This window comes from Hippoglossus hippoglossus, chromosome 9 (assembly GCF_009819705.1).
Source record: "Hippoglossus hippoglossus isolate fHipHip1 chromosome 9, fHipHip1.pri, whole genome shotgun sequence".
Lineage (NCBI taxonomy): Eukaryota > Metazoa > Chordata > Actinopteri > Pleuronectiformes > Pleuronectidae > Hippoglossus > Hippoglossus hippoglossus.
In genome coordinates this window covers 10,068,623-10,094,950 of record NC_047159.1, presented here as the reverse complement: position 1 = coordinate 10,094,950, position 26,328 = coordinate 10,068,623, and the positions used below count along the sequence as shown (strand labels likewise).

The window sequence follows — 26,328 nt, the reverse complement described above, 5'->3', positions numbered from 1 at the left end:
GGACTCATGCCAAAAGAAGGGATTAAAAGTGGATGTGAAAGTTGGGTACGAGTGGAGACAGAATGTTTTCTCCGCGGTGACTGAGCATGCTGCGGCTAAAACACATCAGCTCTGACTTGAATGGGTTTCAGACCCAGACCAATTCTCCCTCTGTGTCTCCGCCAGGCCCACTGTTCGCCCCTGGGATTGAATTAGGCCTGCCCCATTATACAGTTGCCATGGGGACCCTGACACCTCCACTGACGAAGTGAGAGCCACGCAAGGCCGAGTTGCTGATCAGAATGTGTGTGTGTGTGTGTGTGTGTGTGTGTGTGTGTGTGTGTGTGTGTGTGTGTGTGTGTGTGTGTGTGTGTGTGTGTGTGTGTGTGTGTGTGTGTGTGTGTGTGTGTGTGTGTGTGTGTGTGTGTGTGCGTGTGTGTGTGTGTGTGTCTGGATATATCATTCAATTTATGAACAGGTTGAAGAAATTGGTGCCTTTTACAAACCCTCTTTTTCAGCTTTTATAAACTTTGGATTTTTATTCATAAGCCCTTTACTTTGTTGATATTGTTTGTATTTAGATTGATCATTTGGTAAAAATCAACGCACACACATATTTACATGTTGTCATGTGAAAACGACATGCTTACCTCACAATATAAACTTTTCATGAGGTTAGAGAAACAGCCCATATCGGGAAAATCCAACAGTATTTTAAATTGTTTATTTAGCTCAAAGAGAAGAAGTTTCTCAACTCATGAAGAAACACTTAATCCCTTCAGTGGATCTAGATAAATACAATATCACCAAATTTGGAGATTACGTGGGTTTCATTAGAAAGCAGCAGAAAGTTATTCGGGACCAAAGCAAAATCCAAACAATCGAGACTCATCCTTTGTTTTTAATGTCAAACAGATCATCTTTATAACATAGTTTTCTCATTTGGTCTTACATTTCAAAATCAAGTTTTTCTGTGACTTAACAGACAAAACAGGAGTCAAGTCGATACTTTCCAGTGATTGTAGTTTTATTTGGTCAATTGTGAACAGAAATACAACAAACTGAATATCACACACTTGACATTTCATGGCCTTATAAGGCTGAAAGACTAACCTAGTAACCTTAGTAACCTAAAACCCAGCAAACACAGAACAACCTTATTATTCATCCGTGGTCATATTTGCAAATATGGTCCGTGGTCCAACTTGCAAATGTGAATCCAACATTCACCTTCCTTTTGCTTTGTTTTGGTCTCCACCAGCTCAAAAACAGCTCCGAGCTAACAGCTAAGTTTCTGTTGTTTGATACTGAGCAGTTATTGTGTTTCTCAAATCATTTTGGATGTAAATGGATACTGAATCCAAAACGCCTCCTATGGATGTGGTGATTGAGAGTGGTGAGAGAGTTTTAACTGTAAAACCGAAACAATGAAGTGAAAGAAGCTGAGGCTACATCCACACCACTATGTTTTAGTTTTAAAACCCTTCACTGTCGCTACATTTACGCCTGTCGACCACACTTTACACTTAGAAACTATACTTTCCCCATTTCAGTTTCGAAAATGCAGGGGCTGTGTTTCAGTATGGATGTTTTCAAACAATGACACAGCCTGATTGGTCGTGACTCGTCCACCAGGGGTGAAGGCAAAGCGTTATAGGCTACACACTTACTTTCAATAATAGTTTCATCTCATCATTGGTCCAAGTAAAATAAATCCCTGTTTTTATTTTTCTTGTTCATAGTATTTTCTGTAACCAGTAGATCATCTGCTTCCTGTTTACACCCGCACAGTGTAGCCTACATGCGTACATTATTACTGATATGGAGCTGGACGGAGATTGTACAGTACAGCGGCTTCCCTCAGGGCTGGTTTTATTTGTTAGGAAAGGGTTTAAGTGTTCTCCAAATAAAGTCTCGGTGCGGATATAAATCTAACATTGGAAAATCCAAAAATAATTATAATTTATTTTGTTTAGTTGACGCAGTTAAAGTCAGGTTTCAAAGGTGGGACACAACAAGAACGATTTCATTCTCTAAAGTGATCTGGTGTAAATTTGATTTTCCAAGTCCCCGTGGTCTCCAGAAACAGTTTTCAATTTTCTTTTTGAAACATTTTGCAGATTAGTTTGGACACATACATTTATTAATATTTATATCGTTGTGAAATTTATTCTTGTATTTATTCAATTCTCCGATTTGACTTGTGCCCCCTGAGAAAATCAGTGCTGTGGAGATCCCAGTTATCCACTTATACACACACACAAACTGAAAGCAGATACCTTGTTGGTCTCCTCACAGTGGAATTTTGTCACCGGCGCAGTTCTAATGCATGGCCAGAGAAAGGATGCCACCCACAGCACCATCTGGCTAATGCCCCGTCCTCGTGCTTATGAATTACGCTAAATTGTGCCCAAGAGAGAGAAGCCACATGTTCATTATGAAAGCTGCAGGGGTATTAGAGATCCCCCGAGTCGCACCAAACGAGCTGCATGTCACAGGACGGCGTGACACACAACACGATGCCACGGCGGTGGGAGGAGAGAAGAAAAATACAACCTTCCCCAGATGTAATGGGATGCATTCATCAGGCAACCTTGACTGAGTTCTGACAGGGTTGGTTTTCTATTGTTCAACAAGGAAGTTCTGTCACAGCAGAATACATACAGTTTGGTTAGCGCTGTTTGCAGGTTCAGGAGCTTCAAGAGAAACTGCACTGATGGATTTCACGGTCCCCCCCCCCCCCCCCCAACACCAAGTGACACCTGAACCTGAACTGAAACATGGTGGCCATTTTGTGGCAAAATGCTTACAACAGCAGCCAGCGTGCGCAAAACCACCATTAGTTGTCTTTATCTGTGTCTAGACCATCATGAGACCAGCTTAACAGCATCTGTCAGTCGCTGCAAAACCCCCCCATGTGCCATAAAAGAGCAGGCCCCCTCAGTAAAAAGAACTGAGGCCGGAGAACCCAGTGGGGACCCATAGGAAGGTATGGAGAGAAATAAAATGCTCCGATTTCTTTTTTTTTTCTTTTTTTGTTTTTCATTCCACCACTGTGTGTGCCATGCATCGCCATGCAGGCAGATGGGGGAGGTGGAGGTGGAAATAAAACATGCATGAGTCGCCTGCAGCCCAGGAAAATAATTACTGTCATTTAGCAGACATGTAGAGGAGAGCAGCGCGGCCCAGTCTGCCCACAATATACCACCACAACGCCTGCATACCAATGAACTGGAGGGGAAACCGAGAGGGAGGGACGCACCGAGTGGGAGAGAGTTGTGCGAGAGGCGGCTCAGTGTTTTCTCATTTCGCGGTAATGGACGCCGGGGTTTATTTTTGGGTACGTTTGCGCATGTCACTCTCGGATGACGTGAATCATTATCGCATTATTGCGTCATTCTTCTTTTTCCGTCTCCTCTCAGGTAAATTCTGGGCCCAGTGGTCTCAGGATATTTCTCCAAAAGATCCGAAGAAGAAGATTTGACCTCTTTGTCTCAGCTGAAGCCAAATCATGTGTTCATCCTGTCACTCACCTCCTCTCTCCCTCCTCCTCCCCTACATCTGTCCATCTCCTTCTCCCCTTCGCCTCCCTCCTTCCTTTCCCTTCCCTTCGCCCGAAGTCAAACCGCAGCACAAATTTATAGGAGGTGGAGGGATGCCAGTGGAGGTCAAACGCATGAGCGGCTCCCTGTCTGCCTCCCCTATCATTCTTTATGGCTGATCTAGTGGTGGAGCCTTCATTATCCTGAATTATACGCTGCGATTATTACCTCTCCCCCCGGCCCGTGCAAGACGTCCCTGGCCTTATCATCCTATCATCCTACCCAGGAGGAGCGTATTGCGGGGAGGAACTCTCGATATATGGGCGCAACATCTGCCTCCAACATGATTCCGCCGCGGATCTTTTGAACTTTACATCCTCACGATCCGCAATATGTGATGTGATGTATGTGCGGCGTATGACTGGGATCACAGGCTTATTTTGTGGAGGGCTGTAATGGACTGCAGAGGCATATTGTCAGATGGGGGTGCGGCTACTCCACGCTGCATATGTTCTCTAGGTTTAATTAGACTTAGTGATCCTGACATGATTGAGTAATGGGAAGCGGAAACCCACCCAGTGCTGTTCCATGTCCTGTAACTCAGACTGTCTGCTTATACTAGAGGCCTCATCACTACTCCAATAAAAGTATTTCCATTGTGATTTAAGTATTTGAGTGTACAGCTCAACATTTGGAATATTTTAACTTCTCAAATGCAGCCTCCAGGTGCTTATTTATGGTCTTTTTTCCCCCCATCTGTTTTCGATGCATAAGGGAAACCCAGCGATGACCCAACGGCTGAGAAATCTTGTTCCTGTGATTACCGATCTCCTAAATCTTGATATTCAGACAACAAAACCCACTTAGCTGCAATCATGTTGTTGTGGCTGCGTTCCTCACCGACACACCGACGTCACACATTTATTACCACCGAGGTGCCAGTGTGAGGCCTGATGATCTGGGAAACCAGCGGGGCGTTCGGAGAGCAGCGAGCCCCGGCAGTCTTGATGTATTGTACTTTTTCGCAACTAATTTTTCGAGTGGGCGCAGCGAGAGAACCTGCACTGCATCGTGGTGTAAATATCAGTGCAGGCACAGGGATTTGATACACAGATACACTGCTACAAATCATAGATATATCTTGGGTAGTATGCAAAAACAAGCAAATGTCTTCCTGTTTTATCAAACACGGAAATAATGTGTTTGTTTTAGTCAAATCTCAGTGGTGGCCAACGCAAATGAGCTAAGAGTGTAATTATATTGTTTTTTTTCCACTTGAAAATCCGTCATTAGGCTGAAATTAGTCATTTTAACACCATGTTAGTGTAATCCTGTTCATTTGACCAATCAGGAAGCTGCTCTGATGTCATCGATATTAAGCAGATGGATATTATTTTCCAGAAAATTATTTTGATTTGCAAAAACTACAGAAGCAGTTTCTCCAGTTTAATTGGATGCTCATGCTAAATTCAAACCCATATGCTCAAACTGTTAAAACACTTACAGCTAATTGGTGTTTGGGGCGGGGACAGTAACAGTTCATTAAAAACATTAAGGTCGGTGTAAAGTCTGTACATTGTCAGTTCTGAGCCCACAAAGCCTGCACCCTGAGGGCAGACATGTACACACACAACACACAACTGTGACAGTGATTAAACCCTGAAGTGACACATGCACATTCAGGAATACAGTGCTCACACACGCAGACACACACACACACACATTCGTAACAATTGTTTTTGAGCAAAATTTTACATTTTAGAAGAAACTTTTAAATTTGAGCAAATGGTGCAAGCTGCAACAAAAAGTAAACCTCTGTCAGGTTTTGTGGTAATCTGACGTTATTTTTATATTTGCAAACAAACAAATACACAAATGGACAGGAGTAATGAAGCCAGGAGAGTTCATGCAAACGATTCCGACAGCAGCGTAAACTTCTGTTGACACACAAACCCTTTGTCTGTACAAAGTGTTGGACTGTGTTTCTCCAGCCTCTGATGCATCATTAGGACCATACTTTGCTCTATATCGCTGTCAGGATAGTGAGAAAAAGACAAGTAACAAAGGAAGACAGATTGGTTGCTCAGGGCTTCGTCCTACAGCAACATAATGACCCAAAACATTAGAAGAAAAGAACCAGACGATGGCTTCACATGAAGGAGCAGCAGCTCAGCCTCCAGCCTCAAACCTCGTGGTGGAGCTGGTTCGGGACAAACTGGACAGAAGGTGAAAGTAACTATACAAGTTAAACACATTAGTGTAAAGTTCTGAAACAGTACGTGGGCAAACTTTAAGTTTCATCTCCGTCATAGAAAGAACGTCAGATGTGTTTATGGCTGTTGGATTCGTAAAAAATAATAAATGAATTTAATTTAAAAAAAGATTCCCTTCCTTTAAATTATTTTTCAAAATTTCTTGTTTAAAACATCTACTAATTATTTGTTCTCTATTTTAATTTGGCAATCACTGAAATTATCTATGTAAATATAAATAACAGCCTGGAAAACAGAGATGTTTTAAACCTTTTGTCCACAAGTGGGACATTGAAACAAAAATATTACTCAAAATACTAAAGTAATATTATTGTCAAAAGATAATCCCGTGAAAAGATGAAAAGGAAACACGCACTGATCCTGCTAACAAGTGTTGTCTGTGAATCCGAAGCCTCGTGGAGCTTTTTCATTTGTGCCACAAACCTCCGTCATCCAAAAACTATTAAAAACACATTGAGCCACGCACCATTGCACTGGCTGAGCCGTGGCTGAAAATAGCCAGGAAAAAGTGCTATTTACTCCTGTTTGACTGATGTTTCCTAAAAACCACAGTGTCGCGCTGTTAGAGGAAATTATTGAGACTTTTATATATATTTGTGAACTATTTATAAAGATTTATGTCCTCGGAGGGAATCGTGGGATTTGGTCTGAGAGCCACAGACATGGGGGAGTCAGAAAGTGTCGGGAGATGAACTAATGCACTGTCGGTTTGTGTGTTTTCATGGGTTCTGCTGACAGTGAGCAAAACACACTGTAAAACTAGACAATTTAATATTATAATTGTGTAAAGTTCAGGGGGTTCATTGAAGACAGATTAAAAACCGGAACAGTCAAAGTTGATACAGCAGAGACGGAGATATCCAATCGATTAGAAGGATTCAAGCTCCAAAACAGCAGGTCAGGCAGTTCCCACAATGCATCTGGAGACCTGCCATGCCTGGGAAATAGTACTTCTGTATATCAATCAGACTCGATGTCTCAAGTTTGCAAAGAGGCTTCATCAGGGTTTAGTTTCTCCGCCTTCAGAGACTAAGCTCCCCTCTGAGCTGCAGAAGACACTGTACAAATATTAGGATGCCACTCAGTAGATCGCATATCTCCAACAAGACCCAAATTTCACACGCTGGGATATCAGTCCCCTGAATGTTACAGATTTTTTCATTAAGTTGCATGAATTATTCTCTATAGGACAGTGATTCACAACCTTTTAAGAAGAGCCATTTGCTTTTTTTTATCTATTTCTGACCCTTTGTAACAGGTCAATTATTTCTGTGATCTGCAAGCACCCCCACGACTCATGTTCCCGTCATTAAGAATTATGAAGATGTAAAACTATCATTTCTTTAATGATTTTACAAAAAGCCAGAAGATGTGAAGCAGAAAACTTTAAATTCCTTTTTTTTATTGATGTTAATCAGGACTCGATCCCTCAGATTTATCCTGCAAACCATTTGAGGGTCACAAACCCCAAGTTGGGAACCATTACTCGAGGGAATTGGTGTCCAAAACGCCCACTGTTAAAGAAAGTGAAACACATCCTGGATCCGCCACTTCATCTGTATCAACGCCAAAATAAATTGGGTTCTGTCCCGGCCCATGTCCCGTCCTTCCACCAAGTTTCATGAGAGTCCGTTCAGCAGTTTTTGGGTAATCCTGCTGACAGACAAAGAGACGGACAGGGGGGGAAATATCACATCCTTGGTCGAGGTTATCAAATCGAATGTCTGTGTATGGCAGTTATGGTGTTTGGGAATCACAACGGTTAACGGCAACTTAAACACTTAATTAAACTTTCTCCTGTATAAAGTTAGATGTGCCTGTCACCCATCCACCGCCCTCACCTTGCACACCTCTACTTTGTGCCTCGCTCCCTGCAGGACACTGCACTTTGCTTCTGTCCTTTATTTTGCCACCAGACATAAATCATGGCTTGTATAAACGTCCTGTATGAACTTAATTCATAGAGGTCACAGGCTGGAGCAGTGTCACTTTAAAAAAAGTCAATGTATAGTTCAAAACTATTCAAGTACAAGTTCTAATATAAACTATTCTTTCTTCAGTATCTTCCTCTTGATTTCTTCCAGGGAACGGGAGCTGGAGACTGAATGTGAACTCGCTGGAAGGCCACGTACAGATCAGTCTCAGCCATCAGCTCCACCAGTGGAACACAGATGACCCAACTTGTGCTGTATCATGACTAAAGTGTAAGTATAGAGTCCACGGGGGGTCGTAGATTGGATTCAGATCACACACAGACATACAGCGTCTGCCCCACCACCACCACTCCGCCGACGTGCTGCTGTATCAGGCAGCGCAGGCAGGGAGTCAGGGAGCAGCAACAGGGCTATTAGGACTCCCAGGGACCCTATCGATCTCCTCATTGATCCCCTCCTGCCTCGGCCTAGTCCAGACAACTGCGAGGTATTATACGGCCACTACGGGAAAGAGCAGTGAAACACTACAGACGAGAGCAGGCCTGACATCAGGGGACGCACGTGATGAGGGCGGCAGGAGAGCCACTTAGAGGAAGAGACAAAAAGACACAGAGTCAGAGTGAAAGTCAAAAACCTTCCCTCTCTCCTTGCCTACTTTTTACGCAGCTCTTTTCCTTCAAATTTAAGTGGTCAGTATTTATACAGTGATTTGTAGGTGCTTTACAGAGGAGTCTTTGCCATTCACACACGAAATGGGGGAGACAGGGGTCAAACCTTCAGGATAGTGGACGACCCACTCTACCTCCTGAGCCACAGCTGCCTTTGAGGCGCCTGTTTCCTTTTAACGTACATGGTTCACATTTCTCTTTCATCTGGAATTTCCCAAACAATAAAATGACACCAGGGCTGGAGAGTGAAGTGGATCGTTATTTACAGTATAAAGATGTTATCCAACAGTCGGAGCGGAGCAGATTTATAATCTGTGACAAAATGGGTGGAAGAAGAGAAAGAAAAAAAAAAAACTTCCCCACCCTTTTATGATCGTGCATCACGGTTATCAGAACCAGGCAGGAAGGAGCCTGCACCTCCAAATGGATCATATTAAAGTTACACATGTGACTGAGGTACGGAGGGAGTTCAGCCCGATGATCAACAACTTCTGAAAAAGATGTAATAGAGGACGAGAAAAGATTGTTTCACTTATAAATGATAAAGATGTTGTAATAGTTGTTACCAGTCAGTGCTGCAGGGCTCCTGCTCCACAGCCGCTGGCACTGGAGAAAGAAAATAAAGCAATAGTGTCCCCACTGGACCTGTCTCGGTACTGCTACTGCCAATGCATTAGCACAAGCAGATATGTATATATTACTTGATCGCCTAAACAATCCAATAATTGATGTCCAGTCACTATGTGTGTGTGTGTGTGTGTGTGTGTGTTTGTGTGTGTGTGTGGGGGGGTCCTCACTGTCCAGACTCTGTGACCATAGTGCTGAGTGTGCAGTGTGACCCTGATGTGTGTTAATGACAGAGGTGATGACAGCTCCTCATCAGAGTCCGGCTGATTAATGAATAACCGGCCCTTCACTTCGTCACTCCCTCACCACTAATGGATCTCTGTCTCACTCTGTCTATAATTATCACTCAATAATGAGGTCCAAATGAAGGCGTGTGTGTGTGTGTGTGTGTGTGTGTGTGTGTGTGTGTGTGTGTGTGTGTGTGTGTGTGTGTGTGTGTGTGTGTGTGTGTGTGTGTGTAAGAGGTTCATGTGTGTGTGACACCGAGAGGGAGGGTAATGTGAAGGTTGGAACATGTAGTAGATTACACATTGAATTTATTAGTTGTTTACAAGTGAAAAACCTCCATGTTGGAAGGAAGTTTGTGTTCATCAAGTACGGCATTTAAGTATAAATTTATTTGCACTTTATTTGAATCTTTTCACTTTATACTTCCACTTCCAGTCCAGAGGGATGTACTGTATCTACAGATGAAGAATTTGTATAAAATGCAAAATTTTATAAATTATCATATAGAATAAAATATCAATGTTATAGATTAAACTACCATCTATATTGCTAATATATATATATTGAATATTTTAAATGAGCCCCACTCGCAAGTACAACAGTACAATATTACTTATATGTAAATGCATCACCCATAGTCATCATCATGTTACCTTTCAGTTTCATCTTTACTTACTTTTACTCTCCTGGTATTAGAGTCAACAATTTTCAGAGAAACTCATTTTTAGGAACTAAGTTTTCGCAAAAAACTAAAAGTTCCTGTGAGAGATGTTGACAGTGTGAGTTCATTAAACTGAGGCTGAGGCCAAATATACAATACTTGGATAAATTATTATGATTATCATTCTTACATTACAACCCTGCAATGTGCTGGCGACCTGCAGAGCGAACCACACCCCTCGCCCTGTGTCAGCTGGCGTTGGCTCCAGATGACCCCGTGACCCTTCAAAGGATAAACAGCACAGGTAATGGATGTACGCCGGATGGACGGATTCTTTTATTACAAAGTTGGCAGTAGAAACAGAAAATGAGAGGAGGGAGAATTTGGGAACAATATTCAATAAAGTACTGTACTTACACCCAGACTTGGGGAATTGTACTGTAAACTACAGCCTTCAACTCTACAGATCTCATTCCAGCTGAACTGTTAACATCAACGTGTCAGGGAGAGTTCTCCACCTCCACACCAGGACAAATAAGATGTCGTACAAGAATAGTGTTCATACCTGCAGTGTAGATGGAGCTCGACAGACTTGTACAATCTCCCATTGAGTATTAAAGCTGGTCTGGTGGTTCACATTGTTTTTATTCATTTATCTTATCACCAATTTGTATTTGTGCTCGATACTATTAGTGATATATAATATGATAACATTTTGTATATTTTCTTTGAATTTGGTTAAGTTAATACATATACGTGTGTGTGTGTGTGTGTGTGTGTGTGTGTGTGTGTGTGTGTGTGTGTGTGTGTGTGTGTGTGTGTGTGTGTGTGTGTGTGTGTGTGTGGCAGACAGGGCCGTATCAGACCACCAACTGCTTCCTCCGCCGTGGGCACATAAACACACACACACACACACACACGCTTGCATACAGTGAATTTATACAAATAAAACAAGCCTCTAGAGGACGAGCGCAGAAGAACACTTTGAAACAGCATTTCTCACCAACAGTGGATCTGTTAGAAGGACGCAGACACTGAAATCCCCCGGAGCAATAACACACTCCCAGATGAGCATTGCACCGCAGCACAGGCGACCACTTGTTTCTGATTATCTGCTGTGCAGCGTGCAGCATTTTGCAGAGTCATCCACCTGTTGTCTCTTTTCTTTTATGGGTCAGCTCATCGGTGCCTATCAGTGCAGGCCATCTGTGATAAGAGAAGATAGAGTTGTCACAAAATACCCTATGTTCTCACACAGGGACGTGTTGCTAACGTCATCATTATGAAAAAGGTCTCGCCTTACATCTGAACGTGTAGATCAGCCCAGACGATTCACAATCTGCTCAGCAAAGTGCCACCATTAACACTCATTACTTGGTGATTGTGACCTATTAGCCGTTCACTATCTGATGTGGGCATCAAGCGCAGGGGTGTGTTAACCTGTCGCCAAAAAAACAACAACACACTGCCAAGCTCAGGGGATAAACTCTGCATCTATAAGAGCGATAAGGATTCATAAAACCTTTACAATCTCTGAGCAGCAAGAAGAGCCCTGATGACTGCTGCTTTCAAGACAAGGGTTGGAAGGGGTGAGGATGGATTTCATTCATATCTCCATACGAGAATGGTTGAGCGCACCATTCATGATGCAGCGTCATGACTTATCATATAGTCAAAAAATGTTATTGCAAAAAGTAACAAAGGAAAATTGTTATGGAAGGATTTGTTATGATCAAAAACAAGTTAATTGGGGATAACCTGAAACACTACAAATATATAGAAAATAAAAACTGACCCCGGTCACTTTTGACCCATGTTGTGTATCGAAGGGTTAAGTTGAAAGAATAACCTAGGCTTCAAAGAATTCCCAGGTGAAAGATGCTCAAAAGGCACGCAACACGGAGCCGTTATGTTGAGATGTGGAGGCCACGTCCGTCCACCACCAAGTCGGCTGTATTGTTTTCTTATCAGCTCTCAGACAAAAGAATTTCCTCAATGTGTCTGTGCCTGTAGCAGCTCTATCTCGCTCATCCCTCTGACCCCAGATTAATACTGTGTTAATATACAACCGAGGAGGGAGGAACATTCCAACGGGGAGGTGGCAGAGAAACTCACAAATGTGTTCAGATTTGAAGAGGTGACTTGTTTCTAGTATAGGTGACTCTAGCATCGCTTTATCCTGAACAGGCACCAAGGGATATAACTGAAAGTCAGTGTCATCAGGACTTTTAAAAGTTTTCTCCATCTCTCAATTGGAAGACACAAAAAAGGAGGGACAGGCAAAAAGACGACAAGTGAGTTAAATCATCATGAATGCGATCAAGCAGATGCTGTCTCTGGCCTGTATCATCCTGTCCTGCCTGGGCAACGGGATGACGCTCATCGGGGTCTACCTGCTGTCCGTGCAGACCGAGTTAAAGTTGACCTGGAAGACCGTCCCTGCCTATCTGTTGATCCTCTTCGGCCTCATGGTGGTCCTCATCGGGTTCTTCTGGAACATCTGTCACAGCATAAAGACCAAGATGTACCAGAGACGAGCACCTGAGCAGCAGATCTACACCATAGACAGGTAACTGTAATAAGAATGACGACACTGTAATTTGACTTTAATGAAAAACATTAAATGAAATAACCTGGTTATTGTTCTACAATATGGAACTTTTAAGCATTTTAATCTCATTCATTTATTTTGCATAAAAGTTCCAATAAAAATTGTTTGAAATATAAAAGTAGTTACGTAAAGTTAGAATAGTGCCTCGTGGAGGAAACCACAGGGAAAATGTCACATCAAAACCTTGACAAAAACAATTTTTCACATATCATTTGTTATCTATCTCTAATCTCATTTTAACCCTTGTTCTATTTTTTTATGTGAATTTTCAACATCTGGCCTGGAACAACAGATAATGCATATCTTTACAGATTAGTTCTGTTTCTCTTTCTCTGATGATAAAACCGTGTTGAATCATGTGCATCGTCCCTGTAAAACAAACAAAGCAACACAAAACGAACACCCTGTCTTTTCCTCTGCAGACCAGGCTCCTTTCCCCCGTCGTACGAGGACTCCCAGCTAGGCCAGGTCTCTTCGGATGCACCCCCCGAGTCTGCGTTTGTGGATGTTGAGATGAGCCTCGCTCCTCCTCTGTACAGCCAGGACAGCTCCCAGGCCCCGGACTGCACGTGGAGCTGGGAGCAGCCTCCTCGGTACAGTCAGGTGGGGCAGCAGGGACAGGGGGGTGCAGAGGAGCTGAGGGGAGAAACGCCACTGACTGAGAGATGAGATGTCGACCAGTTCCAGAAAAAATAGAAAAGACTCGTCGAGAGATGGCTCGGCTGCCAACGATGGCCCACAGAGACGTGTTGACATCACCTTTGTGCCATGGATCCACATCCAGCTCTTAACCTCCGAACTCTATCGACTGAACAAACTGCTCAGGCTTGTTTCAGCCCGGAGGGATTTATAGAAGTACTGGCTGTTCAGGTAAACTGTGGATCTGTGTTGATGTTACTCTAAATCTGTGGTTCCTTAACAGTATCAACCTGGTGAATGGATGGACATGTGAATTACTTGTATATATATCTTTTACCTGCACTGTATTGTTCCTATTTGTGCACTATTGAAATCAAACATTCCTTTATGTTTAGAAGTTAATGACGCCTGTTCTCGTGACGTTTGTGTTATAGAATAAAAAACCCAAGTCCTCAAAATGTTTCTTTCTCAATATTTAGCCAAACTTGGGATAATGTCTATTTACACGCTTTAAGATGTTTTTATATAATAACAATTCATCACTTCATAAATTAGCCTTCATTACTACATTACATTTACAATTAGATCAAACCAACAACCATAAACTTTTAAGTTAAGTATATGCATATATTCTACAACTATAAAAACTACTATACATCTATAACTCGAACCCTTCTTGGTATGAGGTGACAGTGGTGCCCCCTCCCAAATGAGGATTTGTCAAGTAAAAATCAATGTGTAGATTTTTCCAAGTGGCTGGAATAGACAACATGAAGACTGTCTATTTAATATAAGGAACAACAGATATAAAGTATATCTGATGCACTGAGCTGGTGATTACAATCGGGACATTGTGAAATAAGTTTACACTCAATAAAGGTGTGGCATCAGGAGATGTGCTAACAGGCTGTTCACCACAATAAAAACACTGGTGGAGCATTAATGTGCTCGGCTGTGCAACTTTGAAGCTTGTACATTTTTGACAACTGACCCTGTTCAAATTGACCAAGTACTTTAAAAGTAACAGTTTCATCTAATTCTGCTTCTGCCTATTTAACACAAATCTCTGACACATGGATCATTTCAGCTGAAACTCAAACCGTCTTCCGAGCAACAAATTGAAAAGGTAATAAAGTGGCGTTGATCCTCGTCCAGCCTCAGAAAGAACCACTGATTATGAAGCAGCCGTATGAGGCAATAACCTGTAATGGCTGACAGGTAATGTCTGACTGAGTGAACGCATCCTTGCGGATATCCACTGGCAAATCCTCAACTCAAAATGACGGCAATCAGTGTGTTTATGAGATCTGCTCTCTGCGTCTCATTCAGGCCATATAAAGATAAAGCCTCCTCGTTGCTTATCGCCGCACAACAGCTTCCACGGGTTCCCACACTCGGCCCCAAACAGGTGCCGCACTCGCCAAACAAAAGCCAGCACTTCTCCTCAAGGATGTTCAATCACCGTGCAAAGTATCCGCACAACACAGGGCTCTTAATTATGAGGAATTTGTTTAATTAAAATCCAAAATATGCCCGAGGGCGACATATCTCACTCTGATGTGTTTTTATTTGTCCCCATTAGAGCTGTCCGATTCAATTAGAAATAAAAGGCAACCGCTACACACACAAAAAAAAGTTTATTGGGATTTTTAAAAAAAAGAAAAAGAAATAATATATTCAAATGTGGTTATGTGGCATTCCCAAAGGCCTAAACTGACAAATTAAAGGAAAAGAGTAAAATCATTTTAGAATATATTTTTCTTCCTCTCCTTCATTCCTTTTCTTGCTGAGGCGCCATTATTTTACATTTGCTCCTCAGGCAGTAAACATGAGTGTGAAAACTCCCCACGTCTTCATGCAGCGAGATATGCTTCTACTTCAAACACTGTAATTCCCTTCACTATGTTGTATTAGCTGTGATGCAATGTCGCTTTTATTTTCACGCTTTGACAAAATGATTACTTCTGCATGAAATGGTTGTAAAAAAAAAAAAAAAAATACACTGTGACATAATGTATATGGGGGGGGGGAAAGGGAAGCAACATGAAAAGTGAACACTGCACCGTTATACAAAAACCAGCGTGAGTTACAAAACGGACAATTTCTCTTTGATAAAAGCGAGGCACAAACATTAATCGTCAGTCTGCACAGAACTTGTTTGCTGTTGACACATGTTTCACTATTAATCCCAAGAGATAATTAAATAGCCTCCCTGGTTGAGACACCATGCTATGGTTTCCACTAGTGGTCAATGCACAGGTGAGATAATAGCGTGCAACATTCATTTTCTTTTTCAGAGATAAACTCCTGCAGCCTCCGTTGAGTCGTCATTAAAGGAAAAATGAAAAAAATGAAAACTGAAGCTACAGAGAAGCTTTGAGGGGATTGGTGTCTGTGTGAGCTGGTGGATGAATGTGCATGTGCATGTGTGTTTTCCTGCTCGCTCATGTGATGACGTTTGGGCCGCGGCGTCCCGTCCGCTCGTGGATGCTGGAGATCTTCAGGGCGATGGCGATGAGAGGACCCAGCACCACCTGCAGAGAGAGAGACGTACAGCTCATGGCTCGCACAACATTTGCAATGCAGGGATTACTCAACAAGGATGTTTTGAATCAAGCAGCGAGGAACTTTGGAATGTGAAGGCGCACGTGGAGATTTATCAGAATCACAATCAGAAGCTATATTGTCATTGCACAAAATAGTACAACGAAGTTTGCTGTGCAGCACCTAAAAAGCGATCAATACATATAACAAATTTAGGGTGCGTTTCTTTTATGATCATAAAGTTTACGCAACTCTGATGTTACCCTGCTGCAGTTGGTTCGGGAACATGTTTCAAGCTCTGGAGGAAAAATCTTAAAGATCACAGCACTCTGAAATGACAATGTACAACTTGTATTTTTCTGTCTCTGTTTTTCTGTTTTATTTTGAGGACTTGTGAAGTGTTCCTGAATTTTTATTTGCATTGTTTGCACCTTTGACTACTGAAGTTCCTTTAGTGGGCATGTTGATGACGTTTCCAACATGCAACCGAAATGAAAGCAGAAGATTATCTCAGGATGAAAAAGAGGAGCCATGAAGGTGGAAGACGAAGATCTCAACTTGGAAGGATGACATTTGTGAGCTTACGGTGCTGTTAACAACAACTTGTGATTTCCGCAGTGGAATTCATTTGTCGTGTCCCGCCTCTTGCGTACTCTACCAGGGTGCCGCCCCTCGCCTGAAGGTTCTGGGCATTTTCCTGTTGTTGTGAACGCGTCTGACCCGTAGAATCTCCTGCTGCGCTCTTCGTACGTGAGAGAGAAACCGAACCAATTTCCCAGACATTTTCTTGAGTTCATGTCTGACAACGGTTCTTTATAATCGATTTTTTTAACTTTATAACAATTATCTGACAGTTTGTAAACTTCAAAAACTACATTCTAAGCAGCCGTAGCACAACTTTAACCATCTGATCCTTACACCCAGCCTCTCACATTAAATTACAATTAGTGATGAGAACTTCTTTGAGTAAACCTTTGTTTTCCTGTGCAGAGCAGCACACACAGTGTTTTGTAGATACCATGTGAGTTTGTGACGCAGATTCCAGTAACCTAGTTTGAATTGTGTCATCCTGATCCTATAAAACTGTGTAATAAGGCATGTAAAGAGAACTTTACAGAGGCTATATGGCCTTGTGTGTCGACCAGTTCTTGTTACTTGTTACAGATCAGTCATTCATAAAGTTTGTAGGCCAGGAAGACTCATGGTGTAATAAAGAAATCAGCCATGAGGAAATGTTGAGTTGGGCCATGAGAAGAGTTTTAACTGGATCAGGTACAGAGGGGGGAAAAATGACTTAAAGAAAACACGTCTAAAAATAAAATAAAATCTGAAGAATGTATGAAGACAAAGAAGAAATAACAGGATGTTCCCTCTACACAGCATGTATAGTTTTATCAGTGTGTTTGTTTTTGCTTATGTGCTCTGTGCAGGATTGCATAAGGATCTATTTGACCTGACTCAGGAGTTCTGTGTCACGATGTTAGATTCGTTGCATAGGGTCATGTGCTGGAACACACACAAACACAACTACATGAAAGTCAAGGATGTCATTTCTGCTGCCTGTGGCTCTGCTGCTCCTCTCAGTGCTATATATATAAAAACGAATCCGCGGTGCTTCTTTAATCTCGGCCTAATAAGCATGTTGGCTAATCATGTATGTCCCCTGGTGATTTATGTGCGTCGGATAAGGGGCAGATGATATGAATGTATTATGATTTTATTATTCATGATCTAATATCAATGATAGATTGTTCAAAGGGTTCCGTGGAGGTCACACAAGGAGACAGGGAAAATACCAGAAGAAGTATAGCAGGAGGTGAAATAAGCCAGAGGAATGCTACGCAGTTATAGTCAATACTAAATGAATGAAGCCTGTTTTTCATTAGCTACACACACAAAAAACACTGTCAAAATTATGGTTATAATATTTATATTCTTTTCCACAATTAAGACAAAAAATATATCGAATACGTATTAGCAATGCTGGAATACAACTCTGATAGTAAAGTATTTATTTAAGACACAAAGTTAGACATTACTTGCTGTCCTTTGTTTGTCCTCTTTGTCTTTTGGTAAAATATGTGTAATTTCTATTGGTACAAGGACCCATTGTTTGATGATGTTGTGCAGTTTGGCGGCCAAACCTAAATGAGGCTGTGCAGCCATCGTGACTGCAGCTTTACAGCCCCTGGCTTTGGTTAAAGTGCACAACCTGTCCCGACAAACATAACTACATGAGAAGGTATTGTCCCTATCACTCCAAAGTCTACAGGTCGATCAACTTGTCACATACACAGTGTCACATCGAGATCAAATCACTTGGACTCAGGTGGCCTCTGAGACTGTTACAGACAGATGTACTGTATATATACACATAACAGTATATAGACTATAAACTCAAACAGAAGAAGCAGACAGACACACTGTCCCGTCCTCTCTCTACCTGTGTCTCTCTGCTGTGTCTCTCAGCGTCTCTCTCGAAGCTCTCAGCATAAATGCGAACTGTGGAGCCCGTTCCCCCGCCGCTGCCGCTCATCCGGAACACCAGGCGTGACGCATCGGTGAAGACGATCCTTAAACCCTGGAAACACAAAAAGCAAGGATTCCACAATCAATTATTATGTTATAAATGAATGACCAGTGCAGATCACACGTTACCAGAGCTGAAAGAGTTTCCATGTTTACTTTCATTACCATCTTATACAAACAGCCAATTCCTAATCATTCAGTTTATAGTAACATGTGTAATGGCCCTGGCCCAGGAGAAACCTGGATATACAGTAACATGTATTAGTTTTACCCAGTCTTCCCAATCCCAAGAAAAGGCAGCGGCACCGTGTCCAAGTTATAGTTTAAAAATACAAAACAGCACTTTTATTTCAGTTTATTTCTATTTATTTCTTCAGAGAAAAGCAATGTCCTAATTAACAAACAAAAAAGGCCTCTGATTTCCCATAAACTTCCCTATGAAGGTAAATGAAAATAAACAAATGACACATTTCTAACCTAATGAAGAGATTCTGACATTCGGTACATGGACTTGTTATATTGTCACTAACAGGATCAACTGAATAATCTCATGAATAATGCATATTAAACTAAACTTAATTTAATATTCAACTTCAGTCTAAATACTACATACAACATTAACACATTATGAGCTTCGTCCTACAAAATAAATCTTTAAATATCAGAAATTTGGTATTGATTAGAGTATGAAACATTTATCCGCTCGTATCAAACAGGCAACTAGTGAAATTGGTGCCACTGACAAAAAGAGACAGGAGCCATTAATGGAGCAACGTTCACACAGGACATGTTATTTAATATGCAGTAACCAAACATATCCACTAGATGTCACTGACATTGTGTGTATGTCTGGGACAGTGTTGAGATTGGATTCCTTTACAGTGTAAACTCCGGAGTCCTTGTATCCAGACCAGTGCTTTCTACTAAAGTTATATAAGGTCACAGCTCTGCCAGGACCCCAGTGTTACTTCACCTCCATTTAAGTTTGCGACAATTTCCCACCAAACCTGTGAAACATCATTATTTTGCCTCCATAACCTCGATAACGTGTTCAGTGCTTGAACCTGACCTCAACATCTTCAGGAAAAACAGGATATTGTTGCGTCGGGGTAACCAGCCACAGCTCTCGCCGGCTGACGTAAGGGAGATAAGGCTTTTTGACTAATGAATGTGCGATGACTCTTATCTGTGCTGGATTCCACAGAGCCTCTTTCCTCATCCCATTAGAGCCAGAGACGAGCTCAGGGGGGAAGACAGCGATGTGTTTTGAGAAAAAGAAAAGAGTGGGGGACCATGAACAAGAGGTTTCCAAAACACACCAAAGATACGTTTTGCACGATTACCTTGACTGACTCTGCTGCGAGAACATGTTGTTTCTTTTCAGAAGAGTTTTGTGAATTATTAAAGTAGTAAAAAGACAGTGACCTCATCTCAGAGTAAAACCTGTTAACGTCTTCAAACTGTGACTCAGCCACATTGTTTACAGACCATGACACTGAAAGGGAAAGTAACTCTGGACCGCTCGCTGTCCTCCTCCTCCTCCATGTCTGAGTCTGGATGAGGAGAGAGACACAGTGATAATGAGAGATGTCCATCTGTCCGTCTGCCTGGCTGGCTGTCTTTCTCACTGTCTGTCTATCTGCGAGCACGTCAGCTCATCTCTAACAATAGAGGTGCAGTTATCAGGAGGCTTACTAATGCCTGTGCAAAACAATCTCAGAGACCCTTAGTGGACCCATACCAGCCACAGTGTGTCTGTCTGTCCATCTAATGCTAAGAGGCAAAACTAAGTAAATCCATTTTTTTATTCAAAATTCAAGCATATCTCTACCAAAGGCCCATCAGTCCCCTTATGAAACCACAATTAAATTCACTAGATCCAGAACCCCTGATCTGCATCTGCACCAATATCTGATGTGTTCCTCCTCGGGTCGTGCCCCACCCCTCCAAAAAGTGTAATGGGAATCAAATTGAGTAGTTTTTTTGTGTAATCCTGCTCAAATTAAACAAATCAATTACAAAAATCTAATTATCGAAATGATCCGGCAGCGATTTTAACCCACGGTTTGACCCAGTTGCCAAACAACCACTGCTGAAGTTTATCTGAGGACAAAGACAATTTGCTCAACTTGATCAACAGACTGAAGACATACTGCCACCATGTTAACAGCAGATGAAACAGACTGTAGACAAACTTTATGATCAACATAACTTTAAAGTTCAGTTTCTTGTATTTCAATTTATTTAAAATAGACCAAGCTGAAACACGTGTTGCATTTGTAACAAAACAACCATCAATAAATAGTCTTTAGGTCTTACAGGTTCTGTGACAAGGCTTTCTATCCATCCATCTGTCTGTCTGTCTATCCATCCATCAATATGCAGACAATACAGAAATAATTCAGTAGCCAACAACAAAAGCTGCCATGCCACTGCTGTGTAAATCCCACATACTTTGTCTTTGTGTGTATATGTGTTAGTGTCCATGTGCCAACTCCCCCCCCCCCCACCCCCCACCCCTTCAAACACACTGGCGGTGGAGACACTGCAAGTGAGACGACAGCTGATATAATTCTGTCCTAGGAGGAATGTGCGCTGTGCTAACACACACTGGGCCGACTGAGGATTTACCAGTGAGGTAAAACCACATTTCGGGGTGACTGGCAAAACTAGCTGTGGAGCTGCTGATAACCCGGTGGACATGAGGACTGAAGAGCAGTGATGTGTCAACTGTGGAAGGAGAAGTTGACAAAGTGACCGACAAACTTGTGTAGGTGTTGAAAGGATGTGCATGTGTTGACACTCATTCACATGGACAACTGACATCCAGTCCAGCATGTGTGCATGTGTCTGTGTCTGCGGCATGAGGCGGGGCACGGGCTAAGAAGTGTTGACGCCAGGAATGAGTTTCCACACATTTGTGGGCAGAACAGAGGGAGTCAGCTGGGTGGACTTCACTCGGAGGGAGGGAGGGAGGGAGAGAGGGAGGGAGAGAGAGAGGGAGTATAGTGACTGGGGGAGTTATCAGTGTGTGTGTGTGTGTGTGTGTGTGTGTGTGTAGGGTGCGGTGCTGTATGTGTGATGTGTGTTTGTATGAATATGTTTATGGTGTAACATGAAAGATAGACTATCATGTCCAAACATGGAACCTCTCTGATGCTCAGTGGGTGGTCTGCTTGACGAGAGGCTGATGAACGAGTGCGTGTGTATAAACGAGAGCGAGATGGAGAGGCCGTGTGATAAGACGTCTTCGGGCAGGCGAGACACGATATGAACCAGATCTTCAGGCCAACTCTATTTATTTTTCTGGTTTGACCCAAACTACTACAGCTGTGGGGTCTGTGGAAAAATGTATGATTGATTCAGCCGCTGCAATTTTAGAGTCTGACTGCTGTATTACTTTTAGCTCGTTGTACTTAACTAACCTCCGTCTTAGTGTTTACTTTTCATGTGATATGATATGAACACATTAAACCACCACTGGTTCACCTCAAAACGTATCAGGATGCTTCTTTTCTCATTAGACAAAATGTGGAACTGAGCCATTGAGGTTTGGATCAGTACATTTATACTTTTTTAGTATTAAAACAATCTGAATACTTCTACTGAATACATTAACACATAGCATGTACATTTTGACAATTCTGACCATCTCGTAGTGATCAGCTGACAAATAAACTTGGAAAAACTATATGACATGAGTGGGGATATGATTTATCTATAATAGGCTTATGCTCATATCAGCCTAGTTGTAAGGAAATGTCCCCTTTTTAGTGGTAAATACAACTTGGATGTAACATCCAGGGTGAAACATCCTCAGGGGTAGCACATATCCCAGCAGTAGTTTGCTGTGTACAAGAACACACATTTCACATTTAAAATTCAGGCAATAACTTAAATCTGATATCTTTCTATCAGATTTACACATTTTTCTGTTAGATTTCCTTCTTTAGAGTTCAAATTGACTATTTTGGAAATACTGCAGGGATGCAGGCTTTTTGCCCAAGTTTGAAATCTGTACACGTCACTGCATGAGTTTAACTCACTGGAATAATTTGTATATCCAATTACAAGGAGTGACAGGTTGTTATTGAGCTAAAACATTCATGACTGAATGAGAAACAACAACAGTGACTATAAAAGTGTGTTTAATGTGGATACCTGATCTGCTTAATAAGATCAGTCTTCTTGCAGATACTAATCTGGGATATTTGATCAGTACAAACCTGAAATACTATATTACTTTCCTTCCTGCCTACTCATTTCTACTTGTCTGACTCTGTCATGTAACGTGCAGCATTTACATTCCTTCTCCGTGTTCTTCCCAGACTGACCTGGTTTCGGGACACCGTTCCGTCCACGGGGTCGATGTACTCGAAGTTGTCGGCCTTCTCCACGCTGTATATGTGCTCTCCTACAGCAAACTTCTGGCTGCGGAATGCTTTGTCTGAGATTACTGCTTCCAGATCCCTCATAAAGTAAAAGGCTGCACGAGGATCCAGGCCTTCGTAGTCAAACCTGACAATCACAAGACGCACACACACACACACACACACACACACACACGAGCAATAAAACCATATCCAACACTAGAAACCAGTGAGGAAAACCTTGCTGTTGACCAGGGAAAGCTTTGTTAGAAATTAAAAAGTGTTGTTTTCTTAAGGTCATCCTCTAATCTTTTCCCTCATATATTTTACAGATCACTACAAAAAGCCTCTGTAGCCGGTTTATAGTGTTAAAATGGCCCTAAACTGGAAGAGACAACATTTGTCAGGGTAAGCAGCTTCTCTTTTCCAGAATCAAGCATTTTACTTTTTGCCATCTGCTGCTTGGCTTGACCTGTGTGTCCATCTATGTGTTGTGGAAAATGTGCATCGGTTTGGAAAAGCCCTCTGTGGGAATAAAAAAAGCTGATGCAACTGTCAGTGGGAACACTGACCTCGTCTCACAGGGGAGAGGTTCAAATAAGAGCAAGTGGCAAGAAATGGGGGAAGGTGAAAGTCTGGAAGACATTTTTGGCGTCAGTAGGAATACAAGGGATCGATACTACTGGGAAAAGGGAATCATGAGGCCAATCACGGGCCTTGTAGGTTTACATAAATTTAAGATATGCAAGGATCTAAACCAATGAAGAGACAAGATGTTATTTAGCTGCTTACCTGCAGAAGTAGTTGCGTCCGAACTTGGCCCAGTGCTCTCTGACTATCTGCTCCACTCCCTGTTTCCTGGCCGCCATGATGGAGAGCCACACCAGCACCGACCACAAACCGTCTTTCTCACGAATGTGGTCCGAACCTGCACGTGGAAGAAAAACACAAAAAACTAACTTACAACCATGACTGTGCTGTGTGCTCAAGTTTAGCATAAAAGCATAGCTTAGCATAAAAACACCTAAAACACATAAGACGTTATGTCGTGGCTATAGTGAAATGTAGCTATGCTAATGGGTTTATATTTCTTATCGTTGGACAGATTGGTTCTAACCATCTCCTGGCTCCTGCACAGTGATATGTGATATGACAGTGATATTAAACTTATTGTCTTAGAAATACTTCTTTTTGGTCAGTTTTATTGAGAACTGAAAGTAACAGAAGGTTTAGGAGGAATGCTTGGGCTTGGAAATGAACGTCTTCCAATCCACACCCAAAAAAACACAGACACACTTATACACACAAACAGAGGGGATGATCACACCCTTTCTCGGTCTCCTTCATTGGGGAGCTATCAGTCTGTTCTCAAAGACAGCTGCACAGTAAAGGTATCTGTCAAGGGAACACTCTGACATTTTAATCAAATGACTATGTTCGCAATGTTTTCCCTGCATCAGCCTTAAGTGGAAAAAAACGACTGAGCTCTTTTGTATCACAGGAGTTTGAGATGTCAACGAAAACATAAAGATATAATGTCTTTTTTTATAGGATGCATAACTATTCTGTAGAAAAAGAAGTGCACTTCAGAGGTCTGTGTCTGGCTGCAGGATTATACAGCTGTTAGGAAACTGTCAATATCTTAACCCCTGGCTTACTGTCAGTTTCCCCTTTGTCTGACGGTCTGACACAGAAACAGAGGATGAACTACAAATCTAATTATTACCCCTCTAGAAAACAATGTTGTCCATCTAGACTGTAAAACATGTCACAATTACAGCTTCTCTTTTCAGCTGCACTCAAAACGCTGTTTAAAAAGTCACACAACTTTTTCTAAGTAGCATAAGACATTTTTTTGTTTTATCTTATCATTATCAAGTCAAACGGTACTGACTGTACAGCAGAATACACCATCAGCATATGAGTCTCCGAGAAACCACCTGGCAAAAGAAAAAGTTCACCATTGTTGGAAGGGGCAAGAAGCGGAAGATGATGAGTTATAGAACCTGAGGTAAAACGAGTGAACCTGGAACAGGCTTTTACTTACAGAAGAGAATCAGATTGGAACAGACATTCAGCATTGGACTTATCTGATGGAGCAGTCCTGGATGGGGCTCAGATCAGTGATTTGAGCCCAGACCCCCAAACATGCACCCAGATCTGACACAAAGAAGACCAGTTAAGAGTCTCATGGGATAGGTAATAACTTCTAGATGTTTTTACAGACCACTGTCTCCATTGACATAGGGCACATTTGTTGCCATAACCCTGATGGCCAGTCTGACTATATGGAGACAGCTCCTGGACATGAAGGACCCCAGTTAGCATTAGCAGAACTTACTCTACCTTTACAATAGCACTGAGATCAGGGTTTCTAGTTTAAACTGGGATTCTTACTGTTGTTTCTTACTTTGGTCCATAGCCAGGCTGTGGTAGCCATGTTGCTGATGCTGACACAAGCAGCCAGAATGTCAGTTTGATAATTCAAACGAACACTGAGTCTCCTGGCTTTTCTAAAATGAGAAGTGGTGAAAATTACTATTTTCTGTAAGTTGTCTGTTGCCACTTAAAGTCTCCCGCATCTTTTCGAAGCTGATTATGGTATGTTTGATTCATTGTGGTGAAAAGAAATGATAAAATATTAAATAGAAATACTTGAAATAATTGTGTGTGTGTTTTTTTTTAGATTACTTGGACTGTTACCTGTGTGCATGACTTTTAAATTCTAGAGATGTCGTTATCCAAGTAATGTTGCACCTCGCATAGCAAAGTTTGACAGAAGTAGCTACGTTAACATGTTCAATAATCCCTGCTGTGCGTTTGAATTAGCGTACAGGAGTTAGTGAAGAGCAGGAGTGGTGAGCAGCTCTGATGATTTACTACCCTGGGCTCCCTCTGAGCTTTTGGCCTTACATGGCCTGACAACGAGTGAGCTCCCATAGTCCTCTGTGCTCTCTGCGTCTCTGCCTCCTCCATTTCTCTCCTCCTCGTCGATACTGCTCATGTTTGGACTCTCCCAACTCCCTCTCCTCGCTTTCCTACAAGCTTCTCTTGTCTTCTGTCCCGTTCACACCCATTTAAACAAGTTTTCTCCTCACGCTGAGCTTTTCCCCCCACTTCTCCTCAGTGGGAGGAGTATGGTAAGGATAAACAGGTGTAGAGGGAGGGCAAGAGCAAATGTGTATGATTCATTTGTGAATGCGTGGTTTATATTTTCTGTGTATGTGTATATGTGGCTGCGTTTGCATTCATAGAAACCACTGGAGGCCTGTTCGCATGTTGCAGTGATTCATGGAGCTCCTGTCTCCTTTTATAGCAGAAGAATGGGGATTATTTACACATGCAGTCAGGGTCACAGCCCTCACATCTATTACATGACTCTGACTGGAGCTACAGGCAGTCGGGATGCACTGCTCACAACTCTACAAATGGAACAGGCTGGCGAGTGTGCAGACGAGACGGGAACAGAGAAATTGTGGGAACCTTTTTCCTCTTTAAAGGGAAATTAGGATTTCATAATGACTTAGATGATATTTTTTGTGGTTTTGGACGTCTTACTTATGTGTAGTAGCAACATTTCACTCGTCAGGGAAGACGATTTCAAACAAATCCCAGGGTCGAAATTTTTTATTTTATTTTGAGAATAAAGCAGCAGGAAAGACCTCATCTGCATATAATAATAACATGACGACAACCCGATCATCAACTTTAATATATACTGTA

The 26,328-nt window shown here is 42.0% G+C and overlaps 2 protein-coding genes across 5 annotated transcripts in view; one reads left to right on the top strand and one right to left on the bottom strand.

Annotated features, from left to right (window-relative positions):
* Positions 1–314: 314 nt before the first annotated feature.
* pgm5 (phosphoglucomutase 5) overlaps positions 315–26,328 on the bottom strand; it is a 38,361-nt gene continuing 12,347 nt past the window's right edge. The window contains exons 8-12 of one of the 4 annotated variants that reach the window (XM_034594863.1): positions 23,398–23,533; positions 22,570–22,753; positions 18,150–18,287; positions 15,589–15,696; positions 315–333 (exon numbers count right to left, since the gene is read on the bottom strand). In XM_034594863.1, the coding sequence (XP_034450754.1) occupies positions 15,607–15,696; positions 18,150–18,287; positions 22,570–22,753; positions 23,398–23,533 (548 nt within the window). In that variant the 3' untranslated portion in view covers positions 315–333; positions 15,589–15,606. Of the gene's footprint in view, positions 338–10,690; positions 10,755–14,783; positions 15,697–18,149; positions 18,288–22,569; positions 22,754–23,397; positions 23,534–26,328 lie in introns of those variants that run through there. The other 3 variants (XM_034594861.1, XM_034594860.1, XM_034594859.1) reach the window with 3 other exon arrangements.
* Positions 12,060–13,440, top strand: LOC117767334 (transmembrane protein 252-like). Its single transcript, XM_034594867.1, has 2 exons — positions 12,060–12,481; positions 12,946–13,440. Exons 1-2 carry the CDS (start codon positions 12,222–12,224, stop codon positions 13,190–13,192), a joined length of 507 nt encoding a protein of 168 aa, XP_034450758.1. The 5' UTR covers positions 12,060–12,221; the 3' UTR covers positions 13,193–13,440.